Below are 15,151 nucleotides of genomic sequence, written 5' to 3'. Positions count from 1 at the left end.
GGGGATGCGGGAAAACTGGGACATTGATGCATTGTTGGTGGAGTTGTGAACGAATCCAACCATTTTGGAGAGTAGTTTGGAACTATGCTCAAAAAGTTATCAAACTGTGCATACCCTTTGATCCAGCAGTGTTACTACTGGGATTATATCCCAAAGAGATTATAAAGAAGGGAAAGGGACCTGTATGTGCACGAATGTTTGTGGCAGCCCTTTTTGTAGTGGCTAAAAACTGGAAACTGAATGGATGTCCATCAGTTGGAGAATGGCTGAATAAATTGTGGTATATGAATATTATGGAATATTACTGTTCTGTAAGAAATGACCAACAGGATGATTTCAGAAAGGCCTGGAGAGATTTACACGAACTGATGCTGAGTGAAATGAGCAGGACCAGGAGATCATTATATACTTCAACAACAATACTGTATGATGACCAGTTCTGATGGAGCAGGCCATCCTCAGCAACGAGATCAACCAAATCATTTCCAATGGAGCAGTAATGAACTGAACCAGCTATGCCCAGAAAAAGAACTCTGGGAGATGACTAAAAACCATTACATTGAATTCCCAATCCCCATATTTATGCACACCTGCATTTTTGATTTCCTTCACAAGGTAATTGTACAATATTTCAGAGTCTGATTCTTTTTGTACAGCAAAATAACGTTTTGGTCATGTATACTTATTGTGTATCTAATTTATATTTTAATATATTTAACATCTACTGGTCATCCTGCCATCTAGGGGAGGGGGTGGGGGGGGTAAGAGGTAAAAAATTGGAACAAGAGGTTTGGCAATTGTTAACGCTGTAAAGTTACCCATGCATATATCCTGTAAATAAAAGGCTATTAAATAAATAAGTTAATTAAAAAAAATACAATTATTCAAATGAAAAAAACTCCATTGAAGAAAACAACACTTTCAAAAGAAGAATTAACCAGGGCTAGGCCAAGATGGCAGAGAATAGACATGAATTTCTGTGACCTCCTCTGACTTCTCAAACCAACAGCAGATTAAGCCTCTAAACTGGTTTTGGAGGCAAAGAATCCACAAGTATTTGGAGTACAACATATTCCCAGAAGAAGATACCTTGGAAGAATTTCAGAACAGGTCTGTTTTAAATGGGCAGGGGGACAGTCTGCCAGAGTCTAGACTGTAGCATGGGGAGACCAGGGCAAGGAGCTGGGCTGGGGAGTCAGAGTATTGCAGCTTCCAAGCAGCTGGGAATGTTCTGCAAGCCACTTAGGCTACTCTGTCTTGGTTGCAAGCAGATGATTTGGCAGATTTGCTACAAAAGGCAAATTGTAAACCACTGAGCCCAGGAAGAAAGATCTAGCAGCCATTACCCAGCATTAGAAATCAATCAGCAGAACTGCCCCAGGGCAAATTAAAGCAGCTGTTCCTCCTTTGTATTGAATGGAATTCAAGCTTTAAAAAAAAAAATTTAAAAAGCAAATAGAATTCACCACAGACAGCTTTTATAGAGAGAGAAAAGAACAGACCTCAAATCCTGAGGTTTATAAAGGCAAAGCAACTCCAAATGAAGCCCCAAAGTGAGACATAAGCTGTTCTCCATTCTACAAGGCTTTCTTGGATAAAGGAGCTTAAAAGAGAGAGAAGAAAAATGGGGAAATGAAATAAGATCATTGCAAGAAGGCATGGAAAAAGTATATAATACTTACAAAAGAGATATAAAAAGACACCAATTCACTGAAAAACAAAATTTGTAAATGGAAAAAGAATGCAATGAACAAAAAATTCAATTGGCCAATTACAAAAGAAGCTAAAAAAGTAACTGAAGAAAATAATACACTAAAACTTAAAAATGAACAGATGGTAGTGAATGACTCAAGACTTCAAGAATCAGTCAAGAATCAAGAAAAAATAGAAGAAAATATGAAATATCTCCTAGGAAAAAACAACTGACCTGGAAAATATATCTAGGAGAGACAATTTAAGGATTATTGAACTTTCTGAAAGCCATGATAAAAAAAAAAAAAAAAGAACCTAGACAATATCTTACAGGAAATCATAAAAGAAAACTGCCCTGATATTTTAGAATCAGAAGGTAAAATAATCATCGAAAAAATTCACATGTCACCTGTTGAAAGAGACCCTAAAATTAAATTCCCAAGAAATATCATGGCTAAATTCCAGAACTATTGCAACAAGGAAAAGATATTGCAAGCAGACAGAAAGAAACAATTTAAATACTGAGGAGTCACAATTAGCACTACCCAGGCCCTAGCAACTTCCACCTTAAAGGATCAAAGGAACTAGAAGCTGATATTCCAAAAGTCAAAGGAACTTGGATTACAGCCAAGAATAAGCTATCCTGCTAAAATGATGATATCTTTTAGGGAAGAAGAAGGACATTCAATGATATAGGTGGATTTTACCTATTTTTAATGAAAAGAACAGAACTGAACAAAAAATATGATCTCCAAACAGAACTCAAGACAAACATAAAAAGGTAAAAAGGAAAGAACTCTTGAGAACTATATTTCTGTTATGGGCATGCTTAGAGAATGCAAGTATAATTTTATTTTATTATGATAACATGAAAAAGAAACGAGATAGAAAGGGATTGTACTGGAAAAAGAGAGGAAAAAAAGGTAAAATAAGGGAAATTACATCTCACGAAGAGGCAAAGGAAACCTATTATAATTGAGGAAAAGAAGGGAGGGAGGATGAGCATTGTGTGAATTTTACTTTCATCGGATTTGGCTCTAAGAGAGAATATCAGACATATTTGGTTTTGCAGAGAAATTTGTCCCACCTTATAGGGAAGTGGGAGAGAAAGGAGGAAAAGAAAGAGAAAGACTAATAGAAGGGAAAATAGAAGTATTAGGGGAAAGGTATAAAAAAGGGGGAGTGTAAAGGGGGAGGACTGTTTGAGGGAGGAGCTTATCAAAAGCTAAATACTGGGGAAGGGGAAAAGGGAAAAGAAAAGAGAAAAGCATAACTTTGGCTAAATAAGATGGCAGGAAATACAGAATTAGTTATTTTAACTGTGAATGTAAATAAGATGAACTTTCCCATAAATTGGAAGTGGATAGTAAACTGGATTAAAAGCCAGAATCCTACAACATGTTGTTTACAAGAAATACATTTAAAGCATAGTGATACATACAGAGTGAAGGTAAAAGGCTGGAGCAGAATCTATTATGCTTCAGGTGGAAAAAAAAAAAACAAAAAAACCAGGGGTAGCAATCCTGATCTCAGATAAAATAAAAACAAAGATAGATCTAATTAAAAGAGATAAGGAAGGAGACTATGTTTTACTAAAGTGTACCATAGATAATGAAGCAATATCAATATTAAAGATAATATGCACCAAGTGGTAAGCGTAGAAATTCCTAAAGGAGAAGTTAAGAGAGATGCAAGAAGAAATAGACAACAAAACTATATTAGTAGGGGATCTCAACCTTGCTCTCCCAGAACTAGATAAATTGACCTACAAAATAAATAAGAAAGAAGTTAAGGAGGTAAACAAAATGCTAGAAAAATTATGAGATATCACTACATGCCTCTCAGATTGATTAAGATGACAGGAAAAGAAAAGGATGAATGTTGGAGGGGATATGGGAAAACTGGGACATTAATACATTGCTGGGGGATTTATGAATAGATCTAGTCATTCTGGAGAGCAATTTGGAACTATGTTCAAAAAGTTATCAAACTGTGATTGACCCTTTGATCCAGCAGTGTTTCTATAGGGCCTATATCCCAAAGAGATCTTAAAGGAGACAAAAGGATCAACCCATGCAAAAATGTTTGTGGCAGCTCTTTTTGTAGTGGCAAGAAACTGGAAACGGTTTGGATGCCCATCATTTAGAAAATGGCTCAATAAGTTATAGTATATGAATGTTATGGAATATTATTGTTCTATAAAAAATGATCAGGAGGATGATTTAGAAAGGCTTGGAGAGACTTATATGAACTGATGCTAAATGAGATGAGCAGAACCAGGTCATGATTGTACATGACAGCATCAACATAATACTACGATCAATTCTGATAAACATGACTTTCCAACAATGAGATGATTGGTGTTACTTCCAATGATCTTAAGATTAAGAGGGTCATCTACACCCAGAGAGAGAATTGTAGGAATTGAATGTGGATTACAGCATAACATTTTCACTCTTTTTGTTGTTGTTGGCTCGTATTTTGTTTTCTTATTTATTTACTTTCTTTTTAAATCTGATTTTCCTTGTGCAGAAAGAGAATTGTATAAATATGTTATATGTATTGGATTTAACATATATTTTAACATGTTTAACATATATTAAATTGCTTGCCATCTAGGGGTGGGGGTGGGGAAAAGGAGAAGGAAATCTGAAACACAAGGATATGCAAAGATCAATGTTGACAAATTATCCATGCATAAATTTTGAAAATAAAAAGCTTTATTAAAATTTTTTAATTAAAAAGATTTTGAAAATTAGTTGGAGAAGGAAATGGCAAATCATTCTAGTATCTTTGCCAAGAAAACTCCAAATAAAGTCATGTAGAGACAGACAAACTGAAAGGTGACTGAAAAAAGGTTGGTATTAAGAATATCCTTTTTGTTCACAGTGAAGGTAGATATTGCTTAAAAATACATCTGTGATGAAATAAGATATTAGATCTTTGTGCAATAAATTTAAAATTATTATTCATGTCATTTACCAAATGAAAAAAAGTAGAATTAACCAAATGAAAAAGAGATATAAATGCTAACTTAAGAAAATCACATATTAAACACTAGAATGGGACAAATGGAAGCTAATGACATTATGAGACAGCAAAAATCAGTCAAACAAATCAAAAAATGAAAAAATTGAAGAAAATGTCAAATATCTCATTGGAAAAAGAGTTGACATGGAAAATAAATCTAGAAGTGACAATTTAATATTTATTGGATTATCTGAGGGCTATGACCAAAAAAAAAAAAAAAAGTCTGGATAGCATTCTTCAAGAGCACATTAAGAAAAACTGTCCCAATATTCTAAACAGAAGGGGAAATAGTCAGTGAAAGAATCAATCTATCACCTTCAGAAAGAGATTTTATAAGGAAATCCCCAAGGAACATAGCTGTGAAACTCCAGACCTACAATCTCAAGGAAAAAATGAATCTGAAACTATGCCCAAGGATAATCAAACTGCACACATCTTTTGACTTATTTTGGTTTTAACATTGTCAGAGACCATGACTGCTACCCCTGCATTATTTCTTTTTTTGTTGAAACTACTAAATCTCATATTATCATGGCTGTAGTTCTACAATACTTGAATTGTTTCTACTTGCTTGGATTATTCTCTCTTTTACCTTCAAGACCTTTGAAACTTTCCTGTGACTTTTCATTTGGAAATCTCTTAAATATGGTGATTGGTGGATTTTTTTTTCAATTTCTATTTAATCCCTAGTTCTAAAAATTCAGGGCAATTGTCTTTCAAACTTTCCCGAAATAAAACAGCCAAATTATTCTTTTTTATCATGACTTTCACAGAGCCAAATAATTCTTTTTTCTCTCCTAAATGTTTTCTAAGTCAGCTGTTTTTCTAATGAAATATTACATTTTCTCTTTTTTCATTCTTTTCATTTAAAAATTTTTTTTCTCGATTTATGTCTTACAAAGCCATTAGCATCATCATGTCCAATCCTAATTTTCAAGGAGTTCTTTTCTTCATTACATTTTTGGACATTGTTTTCTAATAGGTTAGCTTTTTATACAATTTTCCTTTATTACGATTGTCATTTCCTGATTTTTCCTCTTCCTCCTTCATCTGATTATTAAAATCCTTTTTGATCTCTCCCAATAATTCTTTTTGAGCCTATGACCATTTTGCATTTTTTGAAGTTTTGCATGTTACTGTTTTGACTTCATTGTCTTCTGAGTTTGAATGTTGATCTTGTCTATCATCATGGAATCTATCTAATTTCAGGTTCTTCTTCTTCTTTTTTTTTTTTTTTCCTGTTGTTTACCTGTTTTTTTTAAAACAATCGATTTCTGGTAAATTAACTTTATATTAGAATCTGGTTTTGTTCCTAGGGTATGGGACATAATGTCTCAATCTTTTAAGCTTTTTGTGTTGTTGCTTTAAGAGTTCTATGGGGGGTTAGTGTCTTCAATTTTTCAGGTCTTTGTGCAGTGATCCAAGCCCATGTGTCACTCTTATAAATTCATGAATTACCTCAGGAATACCTATCCCTCCCTGAGATGAGAAGAGGAGTCCCTACACTTGTGACACTGCAGATTCTCTCACCCCCAATTGACTCAGAAACTCATGACCAACCTTATTCTCCCAGTGATGCAAGAATCAATTCATCCTTCTGTCCTAAAATTGAAATCTAGGACTCTGCTCTCCCCTATGAATGACCACAATTAATCCTCTGCATCTGGAAATCATGAATAGAACCCTCATCTCTGAAAGGGAATGTTGCAGAATGTGCTTACTTTCCTCACCTGTAGCTCAAGCCTGGGATTTGGTTGGGTCAATTTGCCTGGACTTTGTGTACATTGTCACCAAAGAGCATTGCAAATTATTTTCCAGAACAGTCACCCAAAAAACTCACTGAAAATTCCCAAAATCAAAGCTTCTGGGAACAGATCTGTCTTCAAGGTCTGTTGTTTAGTGACAGAGTGTTATCTGAATTTTACTTCTAATCAGGCCATTACCTCTGTAGGTAAGGTCTTTCCTAATGTCTTCCTAAGCTGTTAGACTGGCTGACTGCTTTATCACGATTTTCTATTATTTCTGCCACTCTCAAATTCATTTTGAGAAATTGTTTTAAATTATTTAGATGAAAGTTTGGAAGAACCAGGTATTTCCATCCTTAGGATTTCCATCTTTATTGTTTATCTTCCCCAAATGTTCTTGTTAACTATTTTCCCCCTAGCTATCCTGAATCCATTTCATTTATTTCCTTCATTTTTTCTCTACAATTCTTATTTGACTTGCTTTTTCTTTACCTTATCTAGGAAAGCTTATAGGATCATGTACAGTCCACTGTTTGAGCTTTTTAGTAGTTTTCATGTCATTGTTATTTTCCACTTTGTGCTTTGATCTTTCTTATTACTAGAGTAGCTGTTTATAGTCAGACCCTTTTTTATGTTTTGTTAATTCATTTTTCTAGCTTTCTTTCTTTTTTTTCTCCCTGAGGCAGTTGGGGTTGTGACTTGCTCAGGGTCACACAGCTAGGAAGTGTGAAGTATCTGAGACCCTATTTGAACTGAAGTCCTCCTGGCTTTAGGGCTGATACTCTATCCACTGCACCACCTAGCTGCCCCTCTAGCCTCTTTCTTAATCTACTTAATCTATTTGGGTTTTTTCATACTGCCATTTTTAGGGCAGGGTGGATGGGAGGAGGGAGCAGGGAGGAGTGGTTAGCATTTGGGTTTTTTTTAAGTTTTTTTCAAAATTGTGTAATGGGAGGTAAAGTTCTGGCTAATGCTCTTCTAGTCTGCACTCTGTACTTTGCCTAAAAAGTATTTCTGCTCTCCAGAGGCTACAGTCATTTTTTCCCTAGAATTGTGACCTGAAAATGAGTGTGAGCCATGCAGTCACTTATCAGTGCCTGGTCCTGTACTCAGTACTGGTGACACTTGCAATAATTTCCTGATCAGTTTTCCAATCCCCTGATTCTCTGTGGCATGAGTGCACCAAAATTGTACCACTACCATTGTAACTGTTTCCAGGCCCCATATCTAATCTTGCTATCACTTATGGGGCATCCCATCTTTCATCTCAGTGTCATATACATTTCTTTCTAACATTTTGAGTTGTCTTGAGCTGGAAAAAAACCTCAGCATGACTCTCGTTGGTTATATCAAGAATTCAGTGTGTTTTAGAGAGGAATGTTGGGGGAAATTGGCTTTACTTTTCTCTCTGTTGTCTCATCTTGGTCAACCCTCATGAAATCTGCTTCTTATCATGAAGTTGACTATCTCAACTTGAATAACATACTGCCACTTGGAGTTTATTAATTATTTCTTAATTAATTCTTGAAAATTTTGATATCTTGAAGTAAATGAAGTTAAGTATAATGGAAAATCATTTCTATTATTTGTGCCATTTTAGGTGAGTTGGAAAATATTGATATAAATAGAAGAGATATGTTATATATTTTGGAGATTTGTTGCTAAATTTTGGGAACCCAGAAGAAATTGGATTAAGTTAGAGATATTTCAGCTCTTAGGAAGACTTCCTAAATTTTATGCAGGTTATGATATAAGCATTAATATGTTATGGATTCTCATTAATCTAAATGTTGGGATCACAGTACTCCTTGTTTTATCATCCCTATGTAACTGAGGTATACATTCTTCTCAGTTACCTTTGAATCTCAGGATTCACTCAATCCTCAGTACACTATTTTTGCAAGGAAGAGTTGGTGAGTGTGGTTTCTAACACTGTCAACAGTCTGAGATGGAGATCATAGACAATGGGATATGCCATAAATCAGTTTAGAGAGAAAAACCTGTTGTCATATATTTCTTTTGGATGTTTTAGTGAGGAAACAGCCTGGTGACATACATACTTGAGAGTTGGGTAGAGGAGGCAGCCAACTAGGAAGGAAAATTTAAAAATATGATATTTTGAAATTTTCAATGTTCAAATCTGACTTCTGTCTCAAAGAATATAAAAGTTATTAAGAAGAAAAAAAAATAAATTTAAGGTCTCAGTGACTTAATTGTGACGCTTATACCAGTCCTTCCTGATTTTCTTCACTGCATTCTTTACATCCTTGTTCCTCAGACTATAAATCCAAGGGTTTAACATAGGGATGATTGTGGTGTAGATTACTGAGGCCACTTTCTGTTGAGTGAGGTTGCTATCTGTTGCATGTTGACAATACATGAAAATGGCAGAGCCATAAAGGAGAACAACAGTTACCATGTGAGATCCACAGGTGCTGAAAGCTTTGGACCTGCCTTTGGCAGAATGGATGCTGAAGATATTGGAGAGGATGAAAGCATAAGAAATTACAATAGGTATAGTGGTTATCAATGTGCTGACCCCAACCAGAAGCATTGCCAAAAGTTCATTGAGGTGGGTGCTGGAACAGGAAAGCTTCAAAAGAGGAGGAACATCACAAAAATAATGACTAATTACATTGTTTCCACAGAAGGATAGTCTGGTTAGAGCACTTGTGTGAGTTGTGGCTCCAAAGATCCCCACAGTATACACTCCTACCACTAGTAGGAAGCAGGTTTTCTGGGACATTGTGGTAGTATAGATCAGGGGGCTACAGATGGCAACATAACGATCATAGGCCATAGCTGACAACATGAAGAGATCAGCCATGGCAAAAGAACAGAAGAAAAAGAACTGGGTTAAGCACCCTGAGTATGTGATGATATTCTTCTCTGATACAAAGCTCACCAGCATTTTGGGGGTAATGACAGAAGAGTAGCAAAGATCAATGAAGGACAAGTTACTAAGAAAATAATACAAGGGGGTTTGAAGATGAGAACTAGTTTTGATAAGTAGGAGTAAGCCCACATTTCCCATCATGGAAATAATATATATTTGTAGGAAAAGTAAGAAGAGGGGGATCTGGAATTCTGGCTGGTCTGTTAATCCCATAAGGATAAATTCTGTCACTGTGGAATGATTTCCTGTATCCATCCTTTGAAAGTTGTAGTGGAAATCTGAGGAGATGGAAGAAAAAAAAGAATGTCATTAGAGATAACTGTTTGTAAATGTATGTGACAATCTAATGAATGATATAATATCTTCTTGAACTCAGAAGCAGCATACAAATTTCCACATATATTGATAAACTATTAATATAATATTGAATCATAGCATCTAAGTCTGAGATTTCAAAAGAATTTTAAATATCCTTTAATCTAATAAATACCAACACAATAAATGATATTTAAAATAAAGATAAATTTCATAAAATAAAAAAGCATTTCTTTTTGTAAAGAAATGTTACAAAAGATGTTAAAAGAACTTGTTATAATGTAGAGTAAATTTGTCTTTTCCCCAAAACAGAATGATGAATAATAGTATTATAAGAAAAAAATAAGACCTTAAAATGTCTCAAATGGAAATATTTAGAAAGAATGAAATAATTGTGATGGATCTAAAGGAGACATCAAAGAGAGAAAACAATAATTACTGAATTTTCTGAAAACTGTAAGAAAGAAAAAAATCTAATTTCTAAATTTCAGAAAACATTAATTAATGCTTGTTTCCATTTCATGGATGATAAGCTAGAATTCTACTCTTCAGGACAAGAATATTGAGTTTCCAGACATTAATACCATAAAAATGGCAGTAAAGCAGTTAAGATAAATAATACCATGAATATGATGAAAACAAAGACTCATAGAAAGAAATATATTTATTCAAAGTGAAATCAGTCAGAACAATTAGGAGAATAAAATACACAGTGATTCCAACAAGATTTGAAAGAGCATAAGTAAAATAATTAAAACTGATTAATGTGAAATTATAAATATCTTACAAAATCATTAGCTTTACCTTGTCCAGTTCTAATTTTCAAGGAGTTCTTTTCTTCATTAAATTTTTAGATCTTTTCCAAATCAGTTCCAATTGATCAGTAATGAACAGAACCAGCTACACCCAGTGAAAGAACACTGGAAAATGAGTGTGGATCACAACATAGCATTTACACTCTTTCTGTTATTGTTTACTTGCATTTTTGTTTTTCTTCCCAGGTTATTTTTACCTTCCTTCTAAATCTGATTTTTCTTGCGTGTTCTTGCATAGCAAGACAACTGTTTAAATATGTATACATATATTGTATTCAACATATACTTTAATATATTTAACATATATAGGACTACCTGCCATCTAGGGGAGGGAGTGGAGGGAAAGAGGGAAAAAGTTGGAACAGAAGTTTTTGCAAGGGTCAGTGTTGAAAAATTACCCATGCCTATGTTTTGTCAATAAAAAGCTATAATAAAAAATAGAAAAAAAGTTTTTTTGGATCTTCATTTCTAATGAGTTTGTTTTTTTCATAATTTTCCTGCATTACTAATTTCTTTTTCTGAGTTTTTCTCTTCCTCTTTCATCTGATTATTAAAATCTTTTTAAATCTCTTCCAATAATACTTTTTGAGCCTGCGGCCATTTTGCATTTTTTGAAGTTTTACATGTCACTGTTTTGACTTCATTATCTTTTGAGTTTGAATGTTGATCTTGTCTATCACCATGGAATCTATATATTTTCAGGTTATTTATTTTCTGTTTACTTATTTTTTTTAAAAAAACAATCTATTTCTGGTCAGTTAACTTTATATTAGAATCTGGCTTTGTTCCCAGGGTGTGGGAGATAATGTCTCAATCTTTAAGTTTTTGATGTTGTTGCTTTCAGAGGTCGATGGGGGCTGTGTCTTCAATTTTTTGTATCTTTAACTGAGCATTGATCCAAGGCCATGTGTCACTCATAAGTTCATGAGTTACCTCAGGAACTCTTATCCCTTCCTGAGATGACACCAGGGGTCCTAACACTTGTGACACTGCAAATTCTCTTACACTTAATAGACTTAGAAACTCATAACCAATCTCATTCTTCCAATGATGCTAGAATCAATTCACCCTTCTGGCCTGAAACTGAAATCAAGGACTCTGCTCTCCTATGAATGACCACAGTTAATCCTCTGCATCTGGAAATCATGAATAGAGCCCTTATCTCTGAAAGTGAATGCCCAGAATGTGCTCACTTTTCTCACCTGTAGCCTTAGCCTGGGATTTGGTTGGAATAATTTTCCTGGATACTATGTCTAGTGTCAGCAGAGAGCCTTGCAAATTATTTTCCAGATTAATCACCCAAAATCCTCACTGAAAATTCCCAAAGCCAAAATAGATTTATCCCCAAGGTCTATTGCTTAGTGAAAGTGTTATCTGAATTTCATTTCTAATCAGACCACTACCTCTGCAGATAAGGTATTCCATAATGTCTTCCTAAGTTGTTAGACTGGTTGACTGCTGTTTTTCTATTATTTCTGCCACTCTCAAATTCATTTTGAAAAATTGTTTTAAATTATTTAGACGAAAGTTTGTAAGAACTATGTATTTCCATCCTTATTCTTTATCTTCGCCAAATGTTTCTATTAACTATTTTTTTCATAGTTATCCTGAATCCATTTCAGTTATTTCCTTCATTTTTTTCTACAATTCTTATCTGACTTCTAAAATCATTCATTGCTTTTTCTTTACTTTATCTAGGAAAGCTTATGGGTTCATGTCTAATTCATACTGCTTGAGGCTTTTAGTAGTTTTCATGGCATTGTTATCTTCCACTTTGTGCCCTGATCTTCATCACTATAGTAGTTGTTTATAATCAGACTCCTTTTTATGTTTTGTTTGTTCATTTTTCTAGCCTCTTTCTTAATCTACTTACATCTCTTTGAGCCCTGCACACATTTGGATGAAGAGAGTGAAATTATTTTTCTAAGCAAAGACTTTTTTTTAAGATTTTTTCATGTTGCCCTTTTTATAGACACTTCAAGGCAGGGTGGAGGGTAAAAGGGAGCAAGGCATAGGGGTTAGGATTTAGATTTTGTAAGTCTTTTCAAATGGGAGGTATAGTTGTAGCTCATGTTCTTCTACTCTTCACTCTGGACTTTGTCCAGGAAGGACTTCTGCTCTCTAGAGGCTACAAGCACTCTTCTTTTCATAGAATTGTGATCTGAAAATGAGTCTGGGTCATGCAGTCAGTTATTAGTGCCTGGTGCTATATTCAATAATAGCATCTCTTGCAATAATTTTCTCATCAGTTTTCCAATTCCCTGATTCTGTGTGGCATGAGTACATCAAAACTGTGCCACTACCATTGTTACTATTTGCATGGCCAATATGTAATCTTGCTATAGCTTCTGGGTTAGCACATTCTTCATCTCAGTGTCATATACATTTCCTTCTGACTTTCTTTCTGAGTTGTCTTGCGCTGGGGAAAAAGCCTTCACCTGCCTTTTGTTGATTATATCATTCAAGAATTCAGTGTGCTCTGTAATTTTTGGAGAGTAATGTTGGGCGAAATTTGTTTTACTCTTCTCTCTATTATCCCACTTCGGTCAACTCTCATGATATTTGCTACTTATCATGAAGTTGAATGTCCCAACTTGAATAACGTGTTGCCACTTGGAATTTCTTAATTATGTCTTGAAAATTTTGATATCTTGAAATAAATGAAATTGATTATAATGGAAAATCTTTTCTGTTATTTGTGTCATTTTAGGTGAGTTGGTAAATAATAATATTAATAGAAAAAGAGACAAGTTATATATTTTGTAGACTTTTTGCTAAATTTAGAGATATTTCAGCATTCAGAAAAACTTCCTAAATTTTATACAGGTATGACATAAGCCTTGATATATTATGAATTCTCATAAGTCTAAATGTTGGGATCACAGTATTCCTTATGTTGTCATCCCTATGTTATAGCTGAGGTAAAGTTTCTACTCAATTATCTTTGAAACTCAGAATTCAATTAATCCTTAGTACATCATTTTAGCAAGATAGAGTTGGTAAGCTTGATTTCTAACACTGTCAGCAATTTGAGCTGGACATCATAGACAGTGGGATATGGCATAGATCAGTTTAGAGAGAAAACATGGTGTGTTATATTACTTTAGGATGCTCTAATGGAGAAAAACCCTGGTGACATGAATTGTTTGGTGTTGGGTATGGGGGGGAAGCCAATTCAGGAAAGGAAATTGATGAGAAAAATGTATGACATTCCCAATTTTGTAATGTATTCCAAATCTGACTTCTGTCTCAAAGGGTATAAATGTAAAGGTTATGTAGAAGCAAAAAAGATAAATTTAAGTTCTTAATGACTTTTAATTGTGCCACTTATACCAGGGGACTGTCCAGTCATTCCTGATTTTCTTCAGTGCCTCCTTTACATCCTTATTCCTCAGACTATAAATCCAGGGGTTTAGCATGGGGATGATAATGGTGTAGATCACTGAGGCTACTTTCTGTTGCATGAGGTTGCTGTCTGTTGCATGTTGACAGTACATGAAAATGGTGGAGCCATACAGGAGAGCAACAGTTACCATGTGAGATCCACAGGTGCTGAAGGCTTTGGATCTGCCTTTAGCAGAATGGATGCTGAGGATATTGGAGAGGATGAAAGCATAAGAAATCACGATAGGTATAGTGGTTATTAATGAGCTGATTCCAACCAGAAGCATTACCAAAAGCTCATTGAGGTGAGTGCTAGAGCAGGAAAGCTTCAAAAGGGGAGGAACATCACAAAAATAATGACTAATTACATTATTTCCACAGAATGATAGTCTGTTTAAACCACATGTATGAGTCATGGCTCCAAAGACCCCCAAAGTATACACTCCTACCACTAGCAGAAAGCAGGTTCTCTGGGACATGGTGGTGGTATAGATCAGAGGGCTACAGATGGCAACATAACGATCATAGGCCATGGCTGACAACATGAAGAGGTCAGCCATACAGAAAGTACAGAAGAAAAAGAACTGTGTCAAGCACCCCGAGTAGGAGATGATATTCTTCTCCGATACAAAACTCACCAACATTTTGGGGGTAATTACAGAGGAAAAACATAAGTCAATAAAGGACAAGTTACTGAGAAAATAGTACATGGGAGTGTGAAGCTGAGAACTTATCCTGATAAGTAGGAATAAGCCCAAATTCCCTATCATGGAGATAATGTATATCTGTAGGAAAAGCAAGAAGAGGGGGATCTGGAGTTCTGGCTGGTCTGTTAATCCCATAAGGATAAATTCTGTCACTGTGGAATGATTCCCTGTGTCCATTGTCTTCTGAAATTTGAGTTGAGAATCTGTGGAGATGGAAGAAAAGAATCCTATTAGACAAGAATGACCATATGCCAAAATCTGCTGACCTAAAAATCTTATGAAAGATGCAATATCCTCTTGAACTCTCAATAATTCAAACTATCCACAATTATTCATAAATTATTAATGTAAAAGTCTAAGATTAAGTCTAAGAGTAAGAGGGATTTCTATTATTCTACAATCTGATCCACAACAACACTAAAATTATGTTTACGCTAAAAACAACAGTTTGATGAAAGAAAGAAAGAACTGCATGTAAATTTAAGCCTTATAACAAGAAGAGGATAGTGAAATAAAATAATGGATTTAATATAAAGTAATTTTATTATATAGAAAACAAGATGTTAA

General features: G+C 34.7%; 2 protein-coding genes across 2 annotated transcripts; both read right to left on the bottom strand.

Annotated features, from left to right (window-relative positions):
- Positions 1-8,676: 8,676 nt before the first annotated feature.
- LOC100924643 (olfactory receptor 8D1-like) lies at positions 8,677-9,636 on the bottom strand. Its single transcript, XM_003764093.2, has one exon. The coding sequence runs from the start codon at positions 9,616-9,618 to the stop codon at positions 8,677-8,679; it is 942 nt and encodes a 313-aa protein (XP_003764141.1). The 5' UTR covers positions 9,619-9,636.
- A 4,072-nt stretch (positions 9,637-13,708) lies between these two features.
- LOC100924906 (olfactory receptor 8D1-like) lies at positions 13,709-14,776 on the bottom strand. The gene has a single exon (XM_012544910.3). It carries the CDS (start codon positions 14,759-14,761, stop codon positions 13,808-13,810), a length of 954 nt encoding a protein of 317 aa, XP_012400364.1. The 5' UTR covers positions 14,762-14,776; the 3' UTR covers positions 13,709-13,807.
- Between the last annotated feature and the right edge of the window lie 375 nt (positions 14,777-15,151).

Source organism: Sarcophilus harrisii, chromosome 3 (genome assembly GCF_902635505.1).
Source record: "Sarcophilus harrisii chromosome 3, mSarHar1.11, whole genome shotgun sequence".
NCBI lineage: Eukaryota > Metazoa > Chordata > Mammalia > Dasyuromorphia > Dasyuridae > Sarcophilus > Sarcophilus harrisii.
The sequence above is the reverse complement of the archived record's forward strand: the minus strand, read 5'-3'. Positions and strand labels throughout refer to the sequence as shown.